This window comes from Setaria viridis, chromosome 7 (genome assembly GCF_005286985.2).
Source record: "Setaria viridis chromosome 7, Setaria_viridis_v4.0, whole genome shotgun sequence".
NCBI lineage: Eukaryota > Viridiplantae > Streptophyta > Magnoliopsida > Poales > Poaceae > Setaria > Setaria viridis.
Genome location: NC_048269.2, coordinates 34,581,899 through 34,598,129, shown reverse-complemented (window position 1 = coordinate 34,598,129; position 16,231 = coordinate 34,581,899). Strand labels below are relative to the sequence as shown.

Below are 16,231 nucleotides of genomic sequence, written 5' to 3'. Positions count from 1 at the left end.
ACATGTGGCAGCCGAAGTAAAACCAGCGGCCGTGATGCGCCGTCCGAACCAACCCGCGTGTCACCATCCACCGTTCGCGGACCATGGATTCGGAAACCTTTCCACAGCATATGCCGCCGTCGCCGTCTCTAATTAAGATCGCATCGGCTTAATCAAGCGTCCAGCAGCGGAGGGGGACAGCGCACTTGCCATTCGCATCGCATCCACCACAGCCGAGCTCCCTTGCTTTTCTTCCTTGGAGAGGAAGAAGAGAAAGGGGGGACAAAAGGGGAGCCGCCGTCCCCAAGCCTGCTCAGCTCTCTCCGCATCGCCACCCGCCCGCTCCCGATCTGACCCGAAGCGCGAGCACCAGCCAGGCAGGATGCATTCCACGAATCTGCTGCTCGAGGAGCCCATCCGGATGGCCTCCATCCTGGAGCCGTCGAAGACGGTAAGCAGTAGATCACCCCCTTCGTCCTTCCTTCCTTCGCTTTGCTTAGATTCGTTGAATTTGGGCGGGGTTAGCGAACCCTAGCTTAACAGATTCTTAACATATTCCTCCGTCCCTGATTTTTCTTTACCATGGATCGTTCCTGATTTTTGATCGTGTGTGAAAAAAAAATAGAGCTTCTTCCCGGCTATGACGAAGATCGTCGGCACGCTCGGGCCCAAGTCACGTTCCGTCGACACCATCTCCTCCTGCCTCAAGGCTGGCATGTCTGGTAACCACACTCTGACTGTTTCATTGGGACGAGCTCTTAGTATTACCTTATTATAGTCTCAGAGCTGATTTTTATTCCCCCTCTTGTTTTCGCCAGTCGCTCGTGTCGATTTCTCGTGGGGGGACGCCGCCTACCACCAGGAGACGCTCGAGAACCTCAAGCTTGCCATCAAGGCCACCAAGAAGCTATGTGCTGTAAGTGACTCTCTCGATTGCATCATCCTCAACTAGTTGATGGCGTCACTGCGAAGCGATGTGATTTGTTTTTCTCTTTTGTGAGCGAGAGCTGACTGTTGGATCCCGTGGCCAGGTCATGCTTGATACCGTGGGCCCGGAGTTGCAGGTGGTGAACAAGAGGGAAACCACGATTTCCCTTGAGGAGAACGGTACTGTTGTTCTCACACCTCATCAGGGCCAAGAAGCCTCCTCCAGCTTGCTGCCCATCAACTTCTCTGGGCTCGCCAAGGTTAACACGTTCTCATGCTGTTTTTTCTTGTCATATCTCATATCCTATGCTGTATTTACTTCTAGGCGATCAGCTGCAGCAACTGCTAGTAGATCATTCTCTGGCTATCTGCTATAATTTTTTTTCCTTTTTGCATTGCGCGTCACATAGAGGTCAAATTAAAACAAAATCTTTGGCACTTGTAGGCTGTGAAACCAGGTGCGACAATATTTGTGGGGCAATACTTGTTCACCGGCAGTGAGACTACTTCAGTTTGGTTGGAGGTAAAAAGGCATTTGCTCTGATGTACATATGAGGAATGCGTTTTGTTTGTTTCACATGCTATTCTGTAGGATTCGGTTTGCTTTCTAAGTTTTCTGCTACCAAAAATTCTCATCTGCCTGATGTAGGTTTCTGAAGTTAAAGGAGATGACGTGGTTTGTATAATCAAGAATACAGCTACCTTGGCTGGGTCACTGTTCACACTGCATTGCTCCCAGATTCATATTGACTTACCCACACTGTCTGATGAGGATAAGGATGTAAGGAGCTACCCTTAAAATTGCGATTTATATATCCTTATGTAACTGCTGTGTTGGTGTCTTTTTCATTTATTTTAGAATGTCATCTTTAACAACATAAAAATTTTGGTCGGAATTAGGTTTATTATTGTAAAGTTGCAGCCCTGTCCTTTACCCCAGCTTAAAACTTACATGCATGAGCTCCTTTCAGGTTATCAGAAAGTGGGGTGCTCCGAATAAGATTGACTTCCTCTCTTTGTCTTACACGAGACATGCAGAAGATGTGAGGCAGGTATGTGACTAATGACATCATTGATGCATTTTGAGTTATTCTGTTTTTGCCCTCTTTAATTGATGTGCTTCCAGGTTCCAAGAAATACCTATTTTTGTTCAATGAAGGCAGCATTGCTATATTTTAAAACATTATCTCTTGTTTGTTTGCATTGAGTACTTGAGAAGAATGTTGTCAACAGTGCTGGTATTTTTCCTTTACAACACAGGCACGGGAGTTCCTCTCAAAATTGGGTGATCTTAGCCAGACTCAGATTTTTGCCAAAATTGAGAATGTTGAGGTATTTTCAAGATGGCCTTTTTACTTTACTTTTTTCTCGAAAACATCTTTTTACTTTATTAGCTGGCTATCATTTGTTCTACCATCAACCCACTATTATTACTTTGCAGGGCTTGAACCATTTTGATGAAATACTGGCTGAGGCAGACGGTATCATTCTGTCAAGAGGAAACCTGGGAATTGATCTTCCACCTGAGAAGGTTGTCTATCTCATATAACTTTTTTGCAGTTCATCTCACTTAATTTAGGCATGTTAATTTCTGGGTAGCTTAGTGTTGAGATTCATGCAGCAGCCAATTCACCCAAAACAAACATTCATGCACCAGCCAGTTCACCCAAAACAAACATTCATGCACCAGCCAGTTCACCCAAAGCAAACCTTGGTGGCCATATATAGGTCTTGCAACTTAAGTGATCCCCTCATTTTTGGGCTTCTACTACCACACATCACGCTACATGGACCTGAAGTGGGTCACAATTATTTTTTCTTGAAATTGCCTAGCGAGGTCATTACCACTAGAAGTATAACCTTGACTTCGTTACCAGATTGAGATTCATGCATCTACCAGTTGACCATAATCCTAAGCTGTTGTGGGAAGGTGGACAATATGAAAAAGTTTAGTGTCAGTCTTCAATATTTTTAGCTCAATTTCTTTGTTTCATTTTCAGATGCAATAATTGTCTTTGCCCCTAAGATAACTGTAAGGGCTGTTTTTTTTCTTTTCAATCTGCAATATAATGACGCACAGCTCTCATGAGTGTTTGAGAAAATTTTAAGATACAGAATTGTTCCTGTTTTGCTGCTACTTTATTTGGTATTTGATCTTTACCTCTCCGTATCGCAGGTCTTTTTGTTTCAAAAGTCTGCTCTGCACAAGTGCAACATGGCTGGAAAGCCTGCTGTTGTCACTCGTGTTGTGGACAGTATGACTGACAACCTCAGGCCCACTCGTGCGGAGGCAACTGATGTTGCAAACGCAGTACTTGACGGTAAGTTATCAGTTTTTATTGCTTTCTGAAAAGTATTGGGTAGACTTGGGCTTTGTTAGTCTGACACACGCCTGCTCCTTCGTGCACCAAAACAAGTCTGTTGAAACAAATTTAATCGTGAAAGCCAATTGTTTTTATTTTAGGGAGTGATGCCATTCTCCTTGGTGCTGAGACTCTCCGTGGTTTATATCCAGTTGAGACTATTTCAACAGTAGGGAGAATTTGTGCTGAGGTGAAATCCCTATCGAGTTCTGTGTTTTCTGTATAATTGAATGTATTTTCAACAAGTATACTTAGTTCAAATCTGATGCCTGCTTTTTCATTCTCCATCTGACTTGTCTCCCATCAATTGTTTCACAGGCTGAAAAGGTCTTTAATCAAGATTTATACTACAAGCGAACTGTGAAATATGTGGGTGAGCCTATGTCCCACTTGGAATCGATTGCTTCATCTGCGGTAAGGTCTTCGTTTCTTCTCAGGTTCCAATCTTTGTTTACTGTTCACATGTGAATCAATTTTCTGTCATTTATTGAAGTAGTATCACAAAGTCTGTAAAACATGAATTTCTAAGTCGTTCCATAACTATTTTCTAGGTACGGGCTGCTATCAAAGTTAAAGCCTCTGTCATCATTTGCTTCACCTCTTCTGGACGAGCTGCAAGGTAGGGAGGAATGGGTATTGCTCGTACAATTTTGTGGTTTAACAGAAATGAATCTCATATATTATCTGTGTACCTGCAGGTTAATTGCCAAGTACAGGCCCTCCATGCCTGTTCTATCTGTGGTCATCCCCCGTCTAAAGACAAACCAACTAAGGTGGAGTTTCACTGGTGCATTTGAGGTACATGAATAGCCTTTTCGTCTTTTGTTTTTGATCTGTACATGTATCTATTTGTGGAATCCGGGGGATATCTAATATTAGCATGCTGATAATTGATTTTGTAAAAATATAACTTTGGGATTACAAGGGTTTTCTTATTGACATCCAACATTTAACATCATTGTACAAGTCAATGCGGAGGAGCAACATATCAATACATGCAATACAATACTGGGGAAGGGGACAATTCACATAGTTGTAGCAATTAACTTTTCTTCCTGAAAGCTGTACTGATAGACACTGGTTCTTTATTTCCCCCTGGTACTTAGTTCTGTTCGGTTCAAGTTAGTTCCTTTATATGTGGATATTTACTCAATGTATTATCTGTGGAATCTTCTGGTTCTATTGCAAACATGTCTATGTTAACATTCTATGGAAATAGTAGGGAATAACCTTACAATTTACCTTTTTGTACTTTGTATAAAGACACGTGCTCATTTTTGGTGATGTAAGCTCATATTTTTGTATTCTTTTTCTGCAGGCAAGACAATCCCTCATAGTTAGAGGCCTCTTCCCAATGCTTGCCGATCCACGCCATCCAGTAAGTTTCTTTTATTGGCTACAAGAATTGTGAACATGCACTACATATTTGTTCACCTTTAAAGTTCTTGGGGGCTTGGGCTTTTTTTTTTCTCTCGATACTTGGGGCTTGGGCTTTTACTGGTTTCTAAAATGTATCAAGTCTAGTAGACCCATCCATCTTACAACACAGGGCTAGAGTAAACCTATGAAGCACGCACTTGAATTCTTTATTGCTGGTTTGGAGCTTCTATGTTTATTCCGACAGCTTGAGTTTATTACTACTCTGACTGGGTGGTGACTTGTGCCTTACTGCTGATCCTACTTTACTGTGTCTTTCAGGCTGAATCTACCAGCGCTACAAATGAGTCAGTTCTGAAGGTTGCTCTTGACCACGGCAAAGCTTCTGGTGTAATCAAGTCCCATGATCGTGTAGTCGTTTGCCAGAAGGTGGGAGATTCATCGGTTGTGAAGATTATCGAGCTGGACGATTAGACAGGCAGCCTATGCTTGTCGGCTACGGCATGTTTTGCCGATTTTTGAATAGGCCTAAACTTGTTGGCTTTGTATAATCCTATAGCTTCGCAAAATGAGCAGTTTTTCCTATGGTGTCATCATAGGATTTGCTTTGCAATCTAAAACTCCGATGATGCAGTTTGGAAGTTGTCCCACCTAATGGGCAGTTGGATGGAATAATGAAATCATACTGGATGTCAATATGTCTTTCATGATGAAACCAGTGCTTTCGAGGTAGTTTTCATGATCTTTCGTGTTTCCTATTTGTGCAATATGGGCATTGCTTCATTGTTATCAGCATGCTTTTCATTTATTTGTGAATGGTAAAATTGGTCTTGTGAAGTTTCTCTTGTTTACATTGAACATGTAACCGTACACAATTGAATAACTCAGTATAGGAGCATGTCAATATGTCCCATGTGATACACGGAAGAGGCAGAAACGAAGAGTCACCTGACGAGGTTCCCAAGAAGGCACCGGTTTGAGACGCTTGACATCCAGCCATCCATTGTCATCATGCTTCTCTTGCACCGGGAGGTGACGCTTTCATCAAAACCATCTTCCTGCCACAAGATATGCAAGATCAGATGTCCTATAGGTATTCTATAAAATGCACAAGATTCAAGCTTGCAAGACAATTGTTGTAGTCATATTAATTCCGTTTAGTCATCTTAGCATTTGTCCAAAATCAATTTTACGCACCTGGTGCTTAAAGTTATGTTATAGATAAATTTTTACTCCCCAGTGCTTAAAGTTAAGCTGCTGTAGACAAAATTTTACTTCTTTTCAAGTTATGTAAGCAAAAAAATTAAAGTGACATCGTACATATTTTGTTTCTCAATTCAAATTAACCTGCATACTTTTGTTTCTCTGCCTCAAGAGATGTAGATTAATCAAGTATATGATAGCTACGTTTCTTTTATATCTGACGCTGCCTTAGGTACGATAGCTTAGTATCATGTTTCAATCCAAGGCATAGTTGTATTTGAGACACATCAGGTAGTTGCTACCTCCACATTTCTGAAACCTTGCCTTTGCTTAGCTTAGCTTCTACTGAAAATCAAGTGTCTGTCTAACTGAACATAAATTTCCAGAGTTGTAACCATTCCTAAGCCTAAGCTTTCCTTTTGTTTTTATTTCGAGGGAATAGAAGTGATACTAAGTGATGAGTAAAAAAAAAGAGAATATTTTTTGTTGCCGTTATCCACTGCCTACGTTGGTGTTTTTCTATGCCTTTCTACATCAGTTACTTTTTTCCATTGGAAATAAGCAATTGATTTACTGAGCCTAATAACTTGGAAAGCCCAATGCATTTGAAGTTGAAGAAAACATATCATCCATTGCTCTGTATTTGTTTCCATATTATAAACTTCCCAAGAAACAGTCATAGATGGTTGCTTAAAGGAAATTAATGGGTGACTGATGTACAACAGTATTTAATCAATGTAGCATGGCAAGCTGCTCCTCAGAGGAAAATACTGTGTGAATGAAACATATACATGGAAAAAACAAGAAGAGCTCTGATCAACTAGTTTCTGGAACTAGCAACGTGGAACGTTGATCTTATTGGTGCTCACTATACCTTTATAGCTTTAATAACAAAAGATCAGTGTGGGGGCGCGGCAAGGTCGCTCTGTGTTTCTTGTGATAAATTAAATTTGGAGGAAGGCGGTTAACCTTAGTTTAACCAATCAATAGGACTGCACAGCCGGTTACTCCGACTACATAGCGATAGTACCGTGTCATCAGGTGCAACATCTTTTTTTTTTCTTTGTGTTCCAGTTTCTCAAAGCTGATGATCCGCAAATCTTTTCGACCGAATGGCCCGTGCATGCTCCAACAAGAACAACCTGCGCACCTACAGCATCCTCATAGGTTGCTTCTGCCGCATGGGCCGCCTGGAGCTTGGTTGCGCCGCCTTTGGCCTCATCCTTAAGACAGGCTGGAGGGTGGAAGCTATAGTCATCAGTCAGCTTCTCAATGGTCTCTGTGACGCTAAGAGGCTGGGGCTTTATCTCAAAATTCCAACTTTGACACTATGCAAAAGAAGATTCCCCATCACATCTAACTTACGGAACATGCATGGCGTACTGAATGTAGACGAAATCAAAAACTAATTGCACAATTTTGTTGTACTTTGCGAGACGAATCTTTTGAGCCTGATTAGTCAATATTTGGACAATAATTCACAAATACAAACGAAACGCTACAGTATGCTACAATGCTGGCACAGTAATTTTGGTTGTCCAAAATCGGGCAACTGGACAAACCCTGAACCTGGGTGAGGCCATCCGAGTTTGGCTGCACGCCCGATGTAGTCATATACAACACGATTCTCAAGGGTTTCTACAATGAAAAGAGAGCTCAGGAGGCGCTTGAGCTGCTGCTCCTACTTTTTTTGCGTGTCTCTGTTGTTGTGCAGGGAAAAAAGAAGAGGATAGTAATGGACTAATGGGCTGCCCAGCATTAGGCCCATGGACGATAATAGCCCACGACTGACCATGTGTCCATCACGGCCCATTCAACTGATGGTGACGTCATCGATTCACCCACTTCCCCCAATTCGTAAATTTCCGTCCAAATGGATGGATGCGAATGCGACGCGAGCGAGGACCCCCGCCCCGCCGGCGAGGTGAGAGATGACGACCCTCACGGCGGCCTTCCGAGCCGCCAAAATCCCGCGCACCCTCCCTCCCAAACGCCGCGAGGCAGCCGCGTCCGGGGATCCGTCCGCGAGGGCCGCGAAGGGGAAGGCGCCGCCGCCGTGGTGCGTCTACCTGATAGCTTCCTCCCGGATCCCCCGCACCTACGTCGGCGTCACCACCGACTTCCCTCGCCGGTGATTCCTCTCTCTCTGCCTACCTCCCTGTTCCTTTTCCTTCCCCGGTTCCTGGACTTGTCAAGGATAGTTGCAGCGGCTGCGTTTGCGTAGCATTTGGGGAAAGCCGTCTGAACTCTGAACTTGGCTTGTGATTGCAGACACAAGAAAGTGTTGCCCAATGCCCAGCACTATGATTGATGATGTTATGATCGAAATTCTACGGCTTTGCATGAGTTTAGCGCTGCTTTGTGACTTGTGATTGTTGGGATAAACAAAACTACAAAAGGAAGCTCTGCAGTTCGCCAGTTCCTTTGTTGACGATACTAGGAAAACGAAACTACAAAAAGAAGACTAGGAGCAGCTAGATTCAAGGTTCCTTCTTTGCACAGGTGTTATCTGCGTAGTAAAAAAGAAAACTATATAAAAAAAAACTATACCCCTAAAATGGATGGAGATCTGCAGTAGTCATACAAATAGAAGTCATATTTATGTATTAATGCAGGGAGTCTTTTTGCAGTTTGAGACAACATAATGGTGAATTAAAAGGTGGTGCAAAAGCTGCCTCTGCTGGAAGGCCTTGGAATCTTGCATGCCTTGTTGAAGGCTTTGTCAGCAGAAGTGAAGGTTAGTAGTAACTACCAGTTTTTGGTTCCCTCTTCACACATGAAAATGTTAATATCATCAATAAATTGGAATGCTTCAATCCATAAACGTTTCTTTATATAATCTACTGCTTATGGTACTTACTAGCATCTGAAATTTCTGCATAAAAAAGGGAAAAGGTCAATTGCTATTCGAATTTAAACAAATACACAGGATGTCCTGTTTATTACTCTATTATCCCTTTTGCAGCTTGTGAGTTTGAATCGAAGTGGAAAAACATCTCCCGGAAAATGGCACGGAAAAGGACTGAGCATAGCGTGGAGTCGGTGTTGCAACATCGACAGGCAGCATTGAGCAAAGTGGAAACCTGTATGGATTGTAGCCACCTACAAATCAAATGGCACTCAAGTTGAGATTAGTTATTTGCACTGTGCGGGCTGTGGGCATCGAATTGTATAAAATAATTCCCATGTCTTAGCTCATAGTGCATGCAATACTTTGGTTTGCTACCAGTATGATGAGGATGGGGCTACTGTATTTGTTCTCAGCATGAAGACGACAGAATAGGCAGCTCTAGCTTGCAATTGTACGTTTTTTTTTATCTGTACGTGCAATTGTTTCAAAAATCAAAAGGATAGATAGTCTTCTATTCTAGGAGCCATCTACATGATCTACTGTGTGATGGACCTCTGTCTAATTGTAAATGAAATTTATGTGCTATGTGATTACTTATAATTGACCTTGAAAGTAGGGAGTACCAAAGCCATTGCCCATTTCATTGAGGCATGTTTGCAGGGATTTCTGATGATGCCCTTGGAATAGGAATAAAATGAATAGTATGTGCCTCCAAACACATGCTGAATTTTGCGGGATGCCATGTGAAATGTAGGCTAGACTTCAGAAACAGGTAGGTCTTTAATGCATTTTTGCATTTTTCCTATGTAATCTCACTATAACGTTCTTGTCCAGCACCCGAAGCTAGTTTTGTTCTACAGGTAAACTACTGCATGGGGCTATGTTAAGAAGAATTGGCATACGAATAACTGATATGATGCGTTCTGTTACTGTATTTGTTTGACAACAGTCCCGAGCATTGCATGCATGTGAGCATATCGAAAGGAAACCAGACAAATATGCAATGCGTTCTGTTAAATAGTAAATCAAATAAACATCTAATTAGTTCTATCAATCACAAATTCACATCGCATGCATATCGGAAGGAAACCAGACAGATTTCACAGGTGCAGAGATACTTGCAAAGACCCTTTGGATGGCTTAAATCACTGGGATGGAAAATGAATATAAATGAGGCACATTTACATGCAGATGCTATTCTGGCCATACAAATCCTTCCTGAGCAGTGAAACTCCCAGCATAAGGTTTCACCTGCCGCTCCACCAGAACACCACCTCCACCTCCCGTTACCACTCTTCTTACCACTACTGCAGCATGCCAAGTGACAGATAACACCCTCTGGTTGCTATTACATACCATCACCGGTTCACTACTATCTGGCAGCACACGATAACATCATCACCCGGCTAAACGGTGACAACATAAGCATACAATCTAGTCAGATGCAACTCCAGCGGCCAACCTCACCATGGTCTAGCCATGGGCCTGTTTGATGTTTACACAGGGACACAGGGGTATTCGATACAGCTAAAACAGAATGTTAACTACACTAGCTAGTTTTTTCAGCAATACCATTTTCAACGGGCCCCTCTTTCTTCACCTCAACTGCCTGATAAGGCACCTCACTCATTGGTTGAGGGATTGGCAGGTCACCAAAATCTTGAGGGTAGAACTCGAAGTCTGGCCCAAAGTTGAATTTGACTACACAGTTTTGCTCGTTAGGGAGCGTGTACATTGACGCAGCTGGGTAATACCTCCCTCCAGGAATGTCCTTGAAGGCACTGCCTTGGCATACCCCATTCTTGAAGTAGCATATCTCACTCCCTGCATATGCAAGAACCACGGAATATTTATATTGTCTGAACTCTGAACAAACAAAATAACAAGCGAACATAAGTGTAAAAGAGCCATTGTTGGGACACATCCTTTTCTATTCATGCATGTAATGCAAAAAGGCACACCAACAAATACATATTGAATACACAACATCCAAACATTTTAGCACTCATGGGATAACTAAAACCTCTATGCTTAACCAATTGGGACTTCTGATTAGACCATACAAAAATCAATACTAAAGATGCACCTTATTCATGTATGGAAGCTACAGCTACATACTTCAAGAAATAAACATTCGAAGATGTACCTTCTTATTCATGTATGGAAGCAACTATAAGGTGCAAATGTGCTACTATGACAGGACAAGTAAACTGTAAAGTCCCAAAGGAAAATGTTATACTGCAAGATGAATTCCCAATTAGCATTCCAACGCTAATAGAGTAAGGATTTACTTATGCAATACACGTTAAGTTTAGGCTTTGGAAATTATTAAAAGATGGATAAATGGAAACTACAATCTAGTGCGTGTCATGCCATGGACATATGGTGACTTCATAGAAATTTAACTAGTCTATGTAACACCTAAAGAGGGACCAGGATTTTGTGCAATTGGGAAAACACCATGCCAATCTAAAATCAAATGACAAGTATGTACCGACAAACTCATGAAGCATGAGCAGTTCATTTAATTGTTTAATTCAACATCAGTACACGATATATGCATATGATTTATAAACTTTCCTCAGTCCTAACTATTTGTTGCATAAATAACACAACTGTAAAAGAAAGTATTTACATGATTACTTGTTTCACAAGACATTCTTTTCTTGAATCAGTTATCTTGAAATCTCAATACTCCATTTACAAAAATTTCTGCTAGTAGTTGTCTACATCATTTCACTAACAGAATGAGAAACAGTTCACCTTAGATGTTTCATGAAACTACATCTTATTCGTGCAATAGCTACTTCATAGCCATCTCATTGTAACAACTGCATGTGCTTTTTAATTTGGCACAACAACCTACAACTATTTACAGGATTTATTAAAACAGGCACTCACCAGGAACTGGATCCGGTATCTTCTGCTCCTCCTTAGGGACATGCACATGAAAAGGCATTCCCTTGTACTCAACCAGGTCGCGTTGCTTAGGCTCATAGCGCTCCCCATCAGGCAGAGAAATGTAGAACCCGAGGACATCTCCTTCCCCGTACCCTTCATCAGCATACTTGTCTCTCCAAGCCTTATGCACCTTGGCGCCATCGATGTCGCGGTACCCAAACCCATAGGCGTCATACCCAACCGGCGTCTGGAGGTCCGCCTTGTTGGTCACCCATCCGAGGCGCGTGTGGCCAGTGGCGCCGAGATGCACGACCTTGATCTCAAAGTACCACGCCCCGGCCGCGACGCCGCGGGTGGCGCGCACCATGCGGTAGCCCTTGGTGCTGCCTGCGGTGAGGCGGTCGTCGGAAACCTCGATCCTCTCGGACTTGAAGAAGCGGGAGAGGAGCACGGGCTGGGTAGCTGCGTCGTCGTTGCGCTCGGCGGCGAGGCGGGTCGCGGGGACGAGTTGGCACAACTCGTCTCCGCCAGCGTTGGGCCCGGGGTGGGCGCCGGTGGTGCTGCCGCCGGGGCCGGGGCCGCCCGGCTGCCTGGCCTTCTTCTTGCCCTTGCGGGAGGCTGGCCGGGTCCAGACGCTGTTGCCGCCCTTCTTCTTCGACTTCTTGCTGGGCGGCGCCGGCGGCACGAGGGTCATGTGCTTCCTGGAGCCGCCGGAGGGGTTGTTGATCCCGTCGTCCTCGCCGTCGACGGGGGCGTCCGAGGCGGAGGCGAGGGCGCAGTCGGGTGTTGGCGCGAGGGCCGGGGTGTCGGCGTCCGAGGCGTCGACGGGGGCGGCGTCGGAGAAGGGGGTGACGGGGGCGGCGTCAGAGAAAGGGGTGTCGGGATCTAAGGAGGCTGGGGTATCGGCGGGCGGAGAGGAAGGTGGGGGCGGGGAGAGATCGGACGGAGGCTGCATTGCGGGCGGCGGCGGCGGCGAGGCGACGGCAATCGGGCGCGTAGGGGATTAGGGGTAGGAGAGGATTTGGGAGGACGGCGTGGTGCCCTTATGTGGTGGTGGGTTTTTGGGCTCCGTTACGCTTGGAAATTTCAGCTCGTGCTTCCAATCCACAACACCATTGGATTTCGGATTTATTCACATCTCTATGCATGCTTCGATTGACTCACCAATTTTCATTATCGCCGTCGTGTTTTCTTTAATCAAGTTAGAAATAAGCAACTTTTGATGTGCAGGCTGTAATTAGCAATATGATCACGGCGGCGGTCTGGTTCCAACCTTCAGGCGTGTAACACGTTTTGCACACAAGAATGTGCGTCGAATGAAGCTCATGGACAATCAGAACAAAGGACACATTATCGCATGACAAAGATGGCGATTACTGCAACCAAATTTAAGCACCAAAATTTATAGGACGAGTAGCAGCACACCAAGTTTGCAGGTTGATCACACAACAATATATGCGAAGCTGTCAACAGTCACTGATAGTTTGGCACAACCATGTCTTACATAGCTCACCGAGGTTGCTTATATGCATGTGAGCTTAGGAATTGCACCCATGACTTCAGAATTCAGGTTAACCTGCATGGGAATGAAACAATGATTAGTGGAGGACTATGTCAAAAGAAAATCATAAACAGAAACGCCAAAGCAAATTACTCTAGAGAAAGTTACGCAAGCACATGGCCACATATTAATATCAGGGAAATCGACAAGTTCATGGCAGCCTCCTCAAATTCAAGCACACAAACAAACTTGCCAGTAATATAAAACGTTCAGACAATGCCCACAAGGCAACTATTTGGACAGAACATATGAACCGGCATTGAACTTATAAAAAGCTTTCCATCTCCAGAGCAAAGATGCATTGCTTCAAGTTATAAATAATTTTCCAAACTTCAGTGCACAAAATGCTGCACTGCTCGATGAAAAAATATCTAGAGTCAAATGTGATATCTAAATAGGTCAAGTACTAACAATCAATCCATGGCACCCACATTAGGACACCATCACCACCATGTTCAATTGGCACAAGTGGGATGCAATGCATCTTACTCGCGAACAACTGAAAGGAACAAAGATGGGAGAACCAAATCCTTCAAGGCCCAAATCTTACTCAATCCACCTTTCATTTCATTCCAACTCACAACTTTGCCAAACAGAAACTGATAATTGTACTACAGCTCAACAGGTTATGATAATCTAATGGCGTTGCCAATGTTAGTCAAGCTGAAACTAAACAACAGGTAGAAGCTAATCTATATAATAGAATCATGTAGACAGACATTCTCCTGATAGAGTGATAATCTTTCAAGTTTTCAGTTTTTACTTTCACTTTGTGCATATAAAAATAAGCCACCTTATGAACTACAATATCCAACGAAGCATGATTTGGTAATCAAGGTTTTCTTGGGCAGGGGCAGGCTGCCAGGACTTGTTCTTGCTGGATGCTTAATAGACTGTCACTAAATGCCATGTTTTTTGGTTACTTTCTTCTGCTTGCTCCACAAATTCAGGTACTAAAAACCAAGTTCTGATGGCTTGCTTGAATTGGATAACATTCCACGTAGCCAAGAAACCACAACCACAACTAACAAAGACTCATTCAAACCTCTCTCAAAGTTAACTCTAAATCAGAACCTACAAACATTTCTTTGATCTTCCAGGTAGGACATACCCCAAAAAAAAAACCAAGCAGAGATTATAAACTAAACTGTACATGTAAAAGCTGCACACTAAGCAATCAAATATTCGGCAATTGCTAGACATTATACGGTCAAAATATTCAAGATAATAATACTAAATTGGATCACAGCAGCATTGTGTCTCCATAAATAAGCAGTCTCATAGTTTCATGGTTTAAAAAGATAGCAGACATCAATGGACCAATTAAAATTTCATGCTGGTTAACAGTTTTGAACATATCAAGAAGCAACTATTTGAATATGATAACAATGAAAAACTACACCATCTATCACTTCTCTAGGAAATTATAAACAAAACGCCACTAAGGTAAACATCAACAAAAGTATGACAAGCATAACAAGAGGCAACAATAACTATAACCAAAATGGACATAGCAGTATAGCAAGACTTCAGAAAATTTCAGTAAAATGATGCAATAATAGTAAAATGATCTGCAAATACCTTGTAGCTACCAGTAAAATAACTAAGCCTAGGATTAAATGTTTCAAGGACAGCCAAGCATTGGACACTGTTCGCCAACATCTAGTTGACTGAGCCTCAGCTCCTCATAGGTTTCATGGATCAATAATGCAACTGGACATGGAGACCAGAGTCAAATTGGACATAAAACAGCTGCAGAACCTGCTACTGAACTTTATCATAACAGGTTACTTGCCCTCAATCACCAAACATTTGCTGTTACAGGTACCCAGTTTGAAATTCAGAGTAGCAAATTACAGTCATGTACAGATGTACTCATGTGCATAGCTGAATATTCTACAACTAAAGCTACCCAAAAGCTAACCCTATCAATTGCCGTATCCATAATCAATCAGGATTCAGACCATATATATCCCACCGCCGAGAAAATGACAACTAGAAGAATTAGCACATCAGTACTCCAAATCAGTCAGCAATGGCTAAATCAGAAGAACGAAGTGAAATTATACGCCGCACCCAAAAATTAAAAATTCAGTCAGCTAAGCTGAGCGATCAACAGAGGATCTAACATACCAAAGGAAAACCAAATTACGCGCGCAGGAACGAAGAGGAACAGCTCCGAATCCGGGGAGGGATTCTTACCTGATAAGAGGGACATGTGGAGTCAGGGCAGCTAGTTGTAGTAGAGCTCGAGGCCCATGCCGTCGTGGATCTCGTAGTCCTTGAGGGTGATGTGGTCCTTGTAGATGTTGTACCACTTCTGGATGCGGATCTTCTCGGGGCGCGTCCCCGTCTGCGCCGCCACCAGCTTCTTGAGGTCGCCGATGGTGTCGTCCTCGTTGCACTTGACCCGCACCTTCTTCCCCAGGCGGTCGTTCAGCACCACCTCGATCATCTTCCCCTCCTCCCCGCTGCTCTTCCGATGATCCTCGACCCCTAGCTCCTTGACCCCCGCGAGACTCTTTCCTCGATCGCGAACTGAAAAGGCAGACGGGCTTCGGGGAGAACCGGAGAAGAGGAAGACCGAAGGCCGACCGCGGCCTCTGCTTTTTCAGGGAAACGGGAGGTTTGCCGTTCATTCACAGTTGGATGGCCCAGGTTCCACCGCAGCCCAGACCACAAGTCTAAAAGTTTGTTCTCTGAAGAATCTCATCTGGATAACCAGGACAGCCAAAAGAATACCAACTCTTCACTTGCATCTCTATGTTCTTGTGCACCAAAGCTGAAACGATTTGTGATCCAGTTGGGTTTGGGATGCGCACAGCTCCTGCCAGCAGTTTAAGAAAAAAACAAAGAATAATATGTGTCAGACAGGACAATGGCACATACCCTTTTTCTCCTTTTTCCTGCCTAAAGTGGCACAGGCACAAACACGAAAGGTTAATGAAACCTCTCGCCATCCGGCCGGATTATGATCAACATCCAAGCACTCAATTAAGGCCAATTAGCTGCACTAGCTGACCTGCTAGCTGCTACTAGTACTTCGTCTTACAAGGTAAGCAAGTATGT

The 16,231-nt window shown here is 43.5% G+C and overlaps 4 protein-coding genes across 4 annotated transcripts; 2 read left to right on the top strand and 2 right to left on the bottom strand.

The window, feature by feature from the left end:
• Window positions 1-147: 147 nt before the first annotated feature.
• Window positions 148-5,388, top strand: LOC117864355 (pyruvate kinase 1, cytosolic). The gene is made up of 16 exons (XM_034748425.2): window positions 148-430; window positions 605-701; window positions 798-895; window positions 1,011-1,166; window positions 1,352-1,429; window positions 1,556-1,687; window positions 1,878-1,958; window positions 2,167-2,238; window positions 2,348-2,437; window positions 3,083-3,227; window positions 3,371-3,459; window positions 3,588-3,683; window positions 3,821-3,888; window positions 3,968-4,067; window positions 4,588-4,647; window positions 4,968-5,388. Exons 1-16 carry the CDS (start codon window positions 362-364, stop codon window positions 5,118-5,120), a joined length of 1,584 nt encoding a protein of 527 aa, XP_034604316.1. The 5' UTR covers window positions 148-361; the 3' UTR covers window positions 5,121-5,388.
• Window positions 5,389-7,707: 2,319 nt separating this feature from the next.
• LOC117865681 (structure-specific endonuclease subunit slx1) lies at window positions 7,708-9,343 on the top strand. Its single transcript, XM_034749908.2, is given in 4 exon segments — window positions 7,708-7,784; window positions 7,786-7,980; window positions 8,480-8,586; window positions 8,815-9,343. Coding segments are annotated over 4 exon segments (528 nt in total). The 5' UTR covers window positions 7,708-7,722; the 3' UTR covers window positions 8,979-9,343.
• A 493-nt stretch (window positions 9,344-9,836) lies between these two features.
• LOC117865680 (protein TRAUCO) lies at window positions 9,837-12,823 on the bottom strand. Its single transcript, XM_034749907.2, has 2 exons — window positions 11,602-12,823; window positions 9,837-10,524 (listed from the first exon to the last, which is right to left on the bottom strand). The coding sequence occupies exons 1-2, from the start codon at window positions 12,554-12,556 to the stop codon at window positions 10,250-10,252; spliced, it is 1,230 nt and encodes a 409-aa protein (XP_034605798.1). The 5' UTR covers window positions 12,557-12,823; the 3' UTR covers window positions 9,837-10,249.
• Window positions 12,824-12,959: 136 nt separating this feature from the next.
• Window positions 12,960-16,115, bottom strand: LOC140223286 (ubiquitin-like protein 5). Its single transcript, XM_072294896.1, has 2 exons — window positions 15,365-16,115; window positions 12,960-13,177 (listed from the first exon to the last, which is right to left on the bottom strand). Exon 1 carries the CDS (start codon window positions 15,615-15,617, stop codon window positions 15,396-15,398), a length of 222 nt encoding a protein of 73 aa, XP_072150997.1. The 5' UTR covers window positions 15,618-16,115; the 3' UTR covers window positions 12,960-13,177; window positions 15,365-15,395.
• Between the last annotated feature and the right edge of the window lie 116 nt (window positions 16,116-16,231).

Excerpts from the sequence above, each read along its gene's own strand:
- LOC117865680 (XM_034749907.2), bottom strand. The coding sequence starts at position 12,556 with ATGCAGCCTCCGTCCGATCTCTCCCCGCCCCCACCTTCCTCTCCGCCC. Across the intron at positions 10,525-11,601 it reads GATACCGGATCCAGTTCCTG|GGAGTGAGATATGCTACTTC; the intron begins GTGAGTGCCTGT and ends TTGCATATGCAG.
- LOC117864355 (XM_034748425.2), top strand. The coding sequence starts at position 362 with ATGCATTCCACGAATCTGCTGCTCGAGGAGCCCATCCGGATGGCCTCC. Across the intron at positions 1,430-1,555 it reads CTACTTCAGTTTGGTTGGAG|GTTTCTGAAGTTAAAGGAGA; the intron begins GTAAAAAGGCAT and ends TGCCTGATGTAG. Across the intron at positions 4,648-4,967 it reads TTGCCGATCCACGCCATCCA|GCTGAATCTACCAGCGCTAC; the intron begins GTAAGTTTCTTT and ends TGTGTCTTTCAG.
- LOC140223286 (XM_072294896.1), bottom strand. The coding sequence starts at position 15,617 with ATGATCGAGGTGGTGCTGAACGACCGCCTGGGGAAGAAGGTGCGGGTC.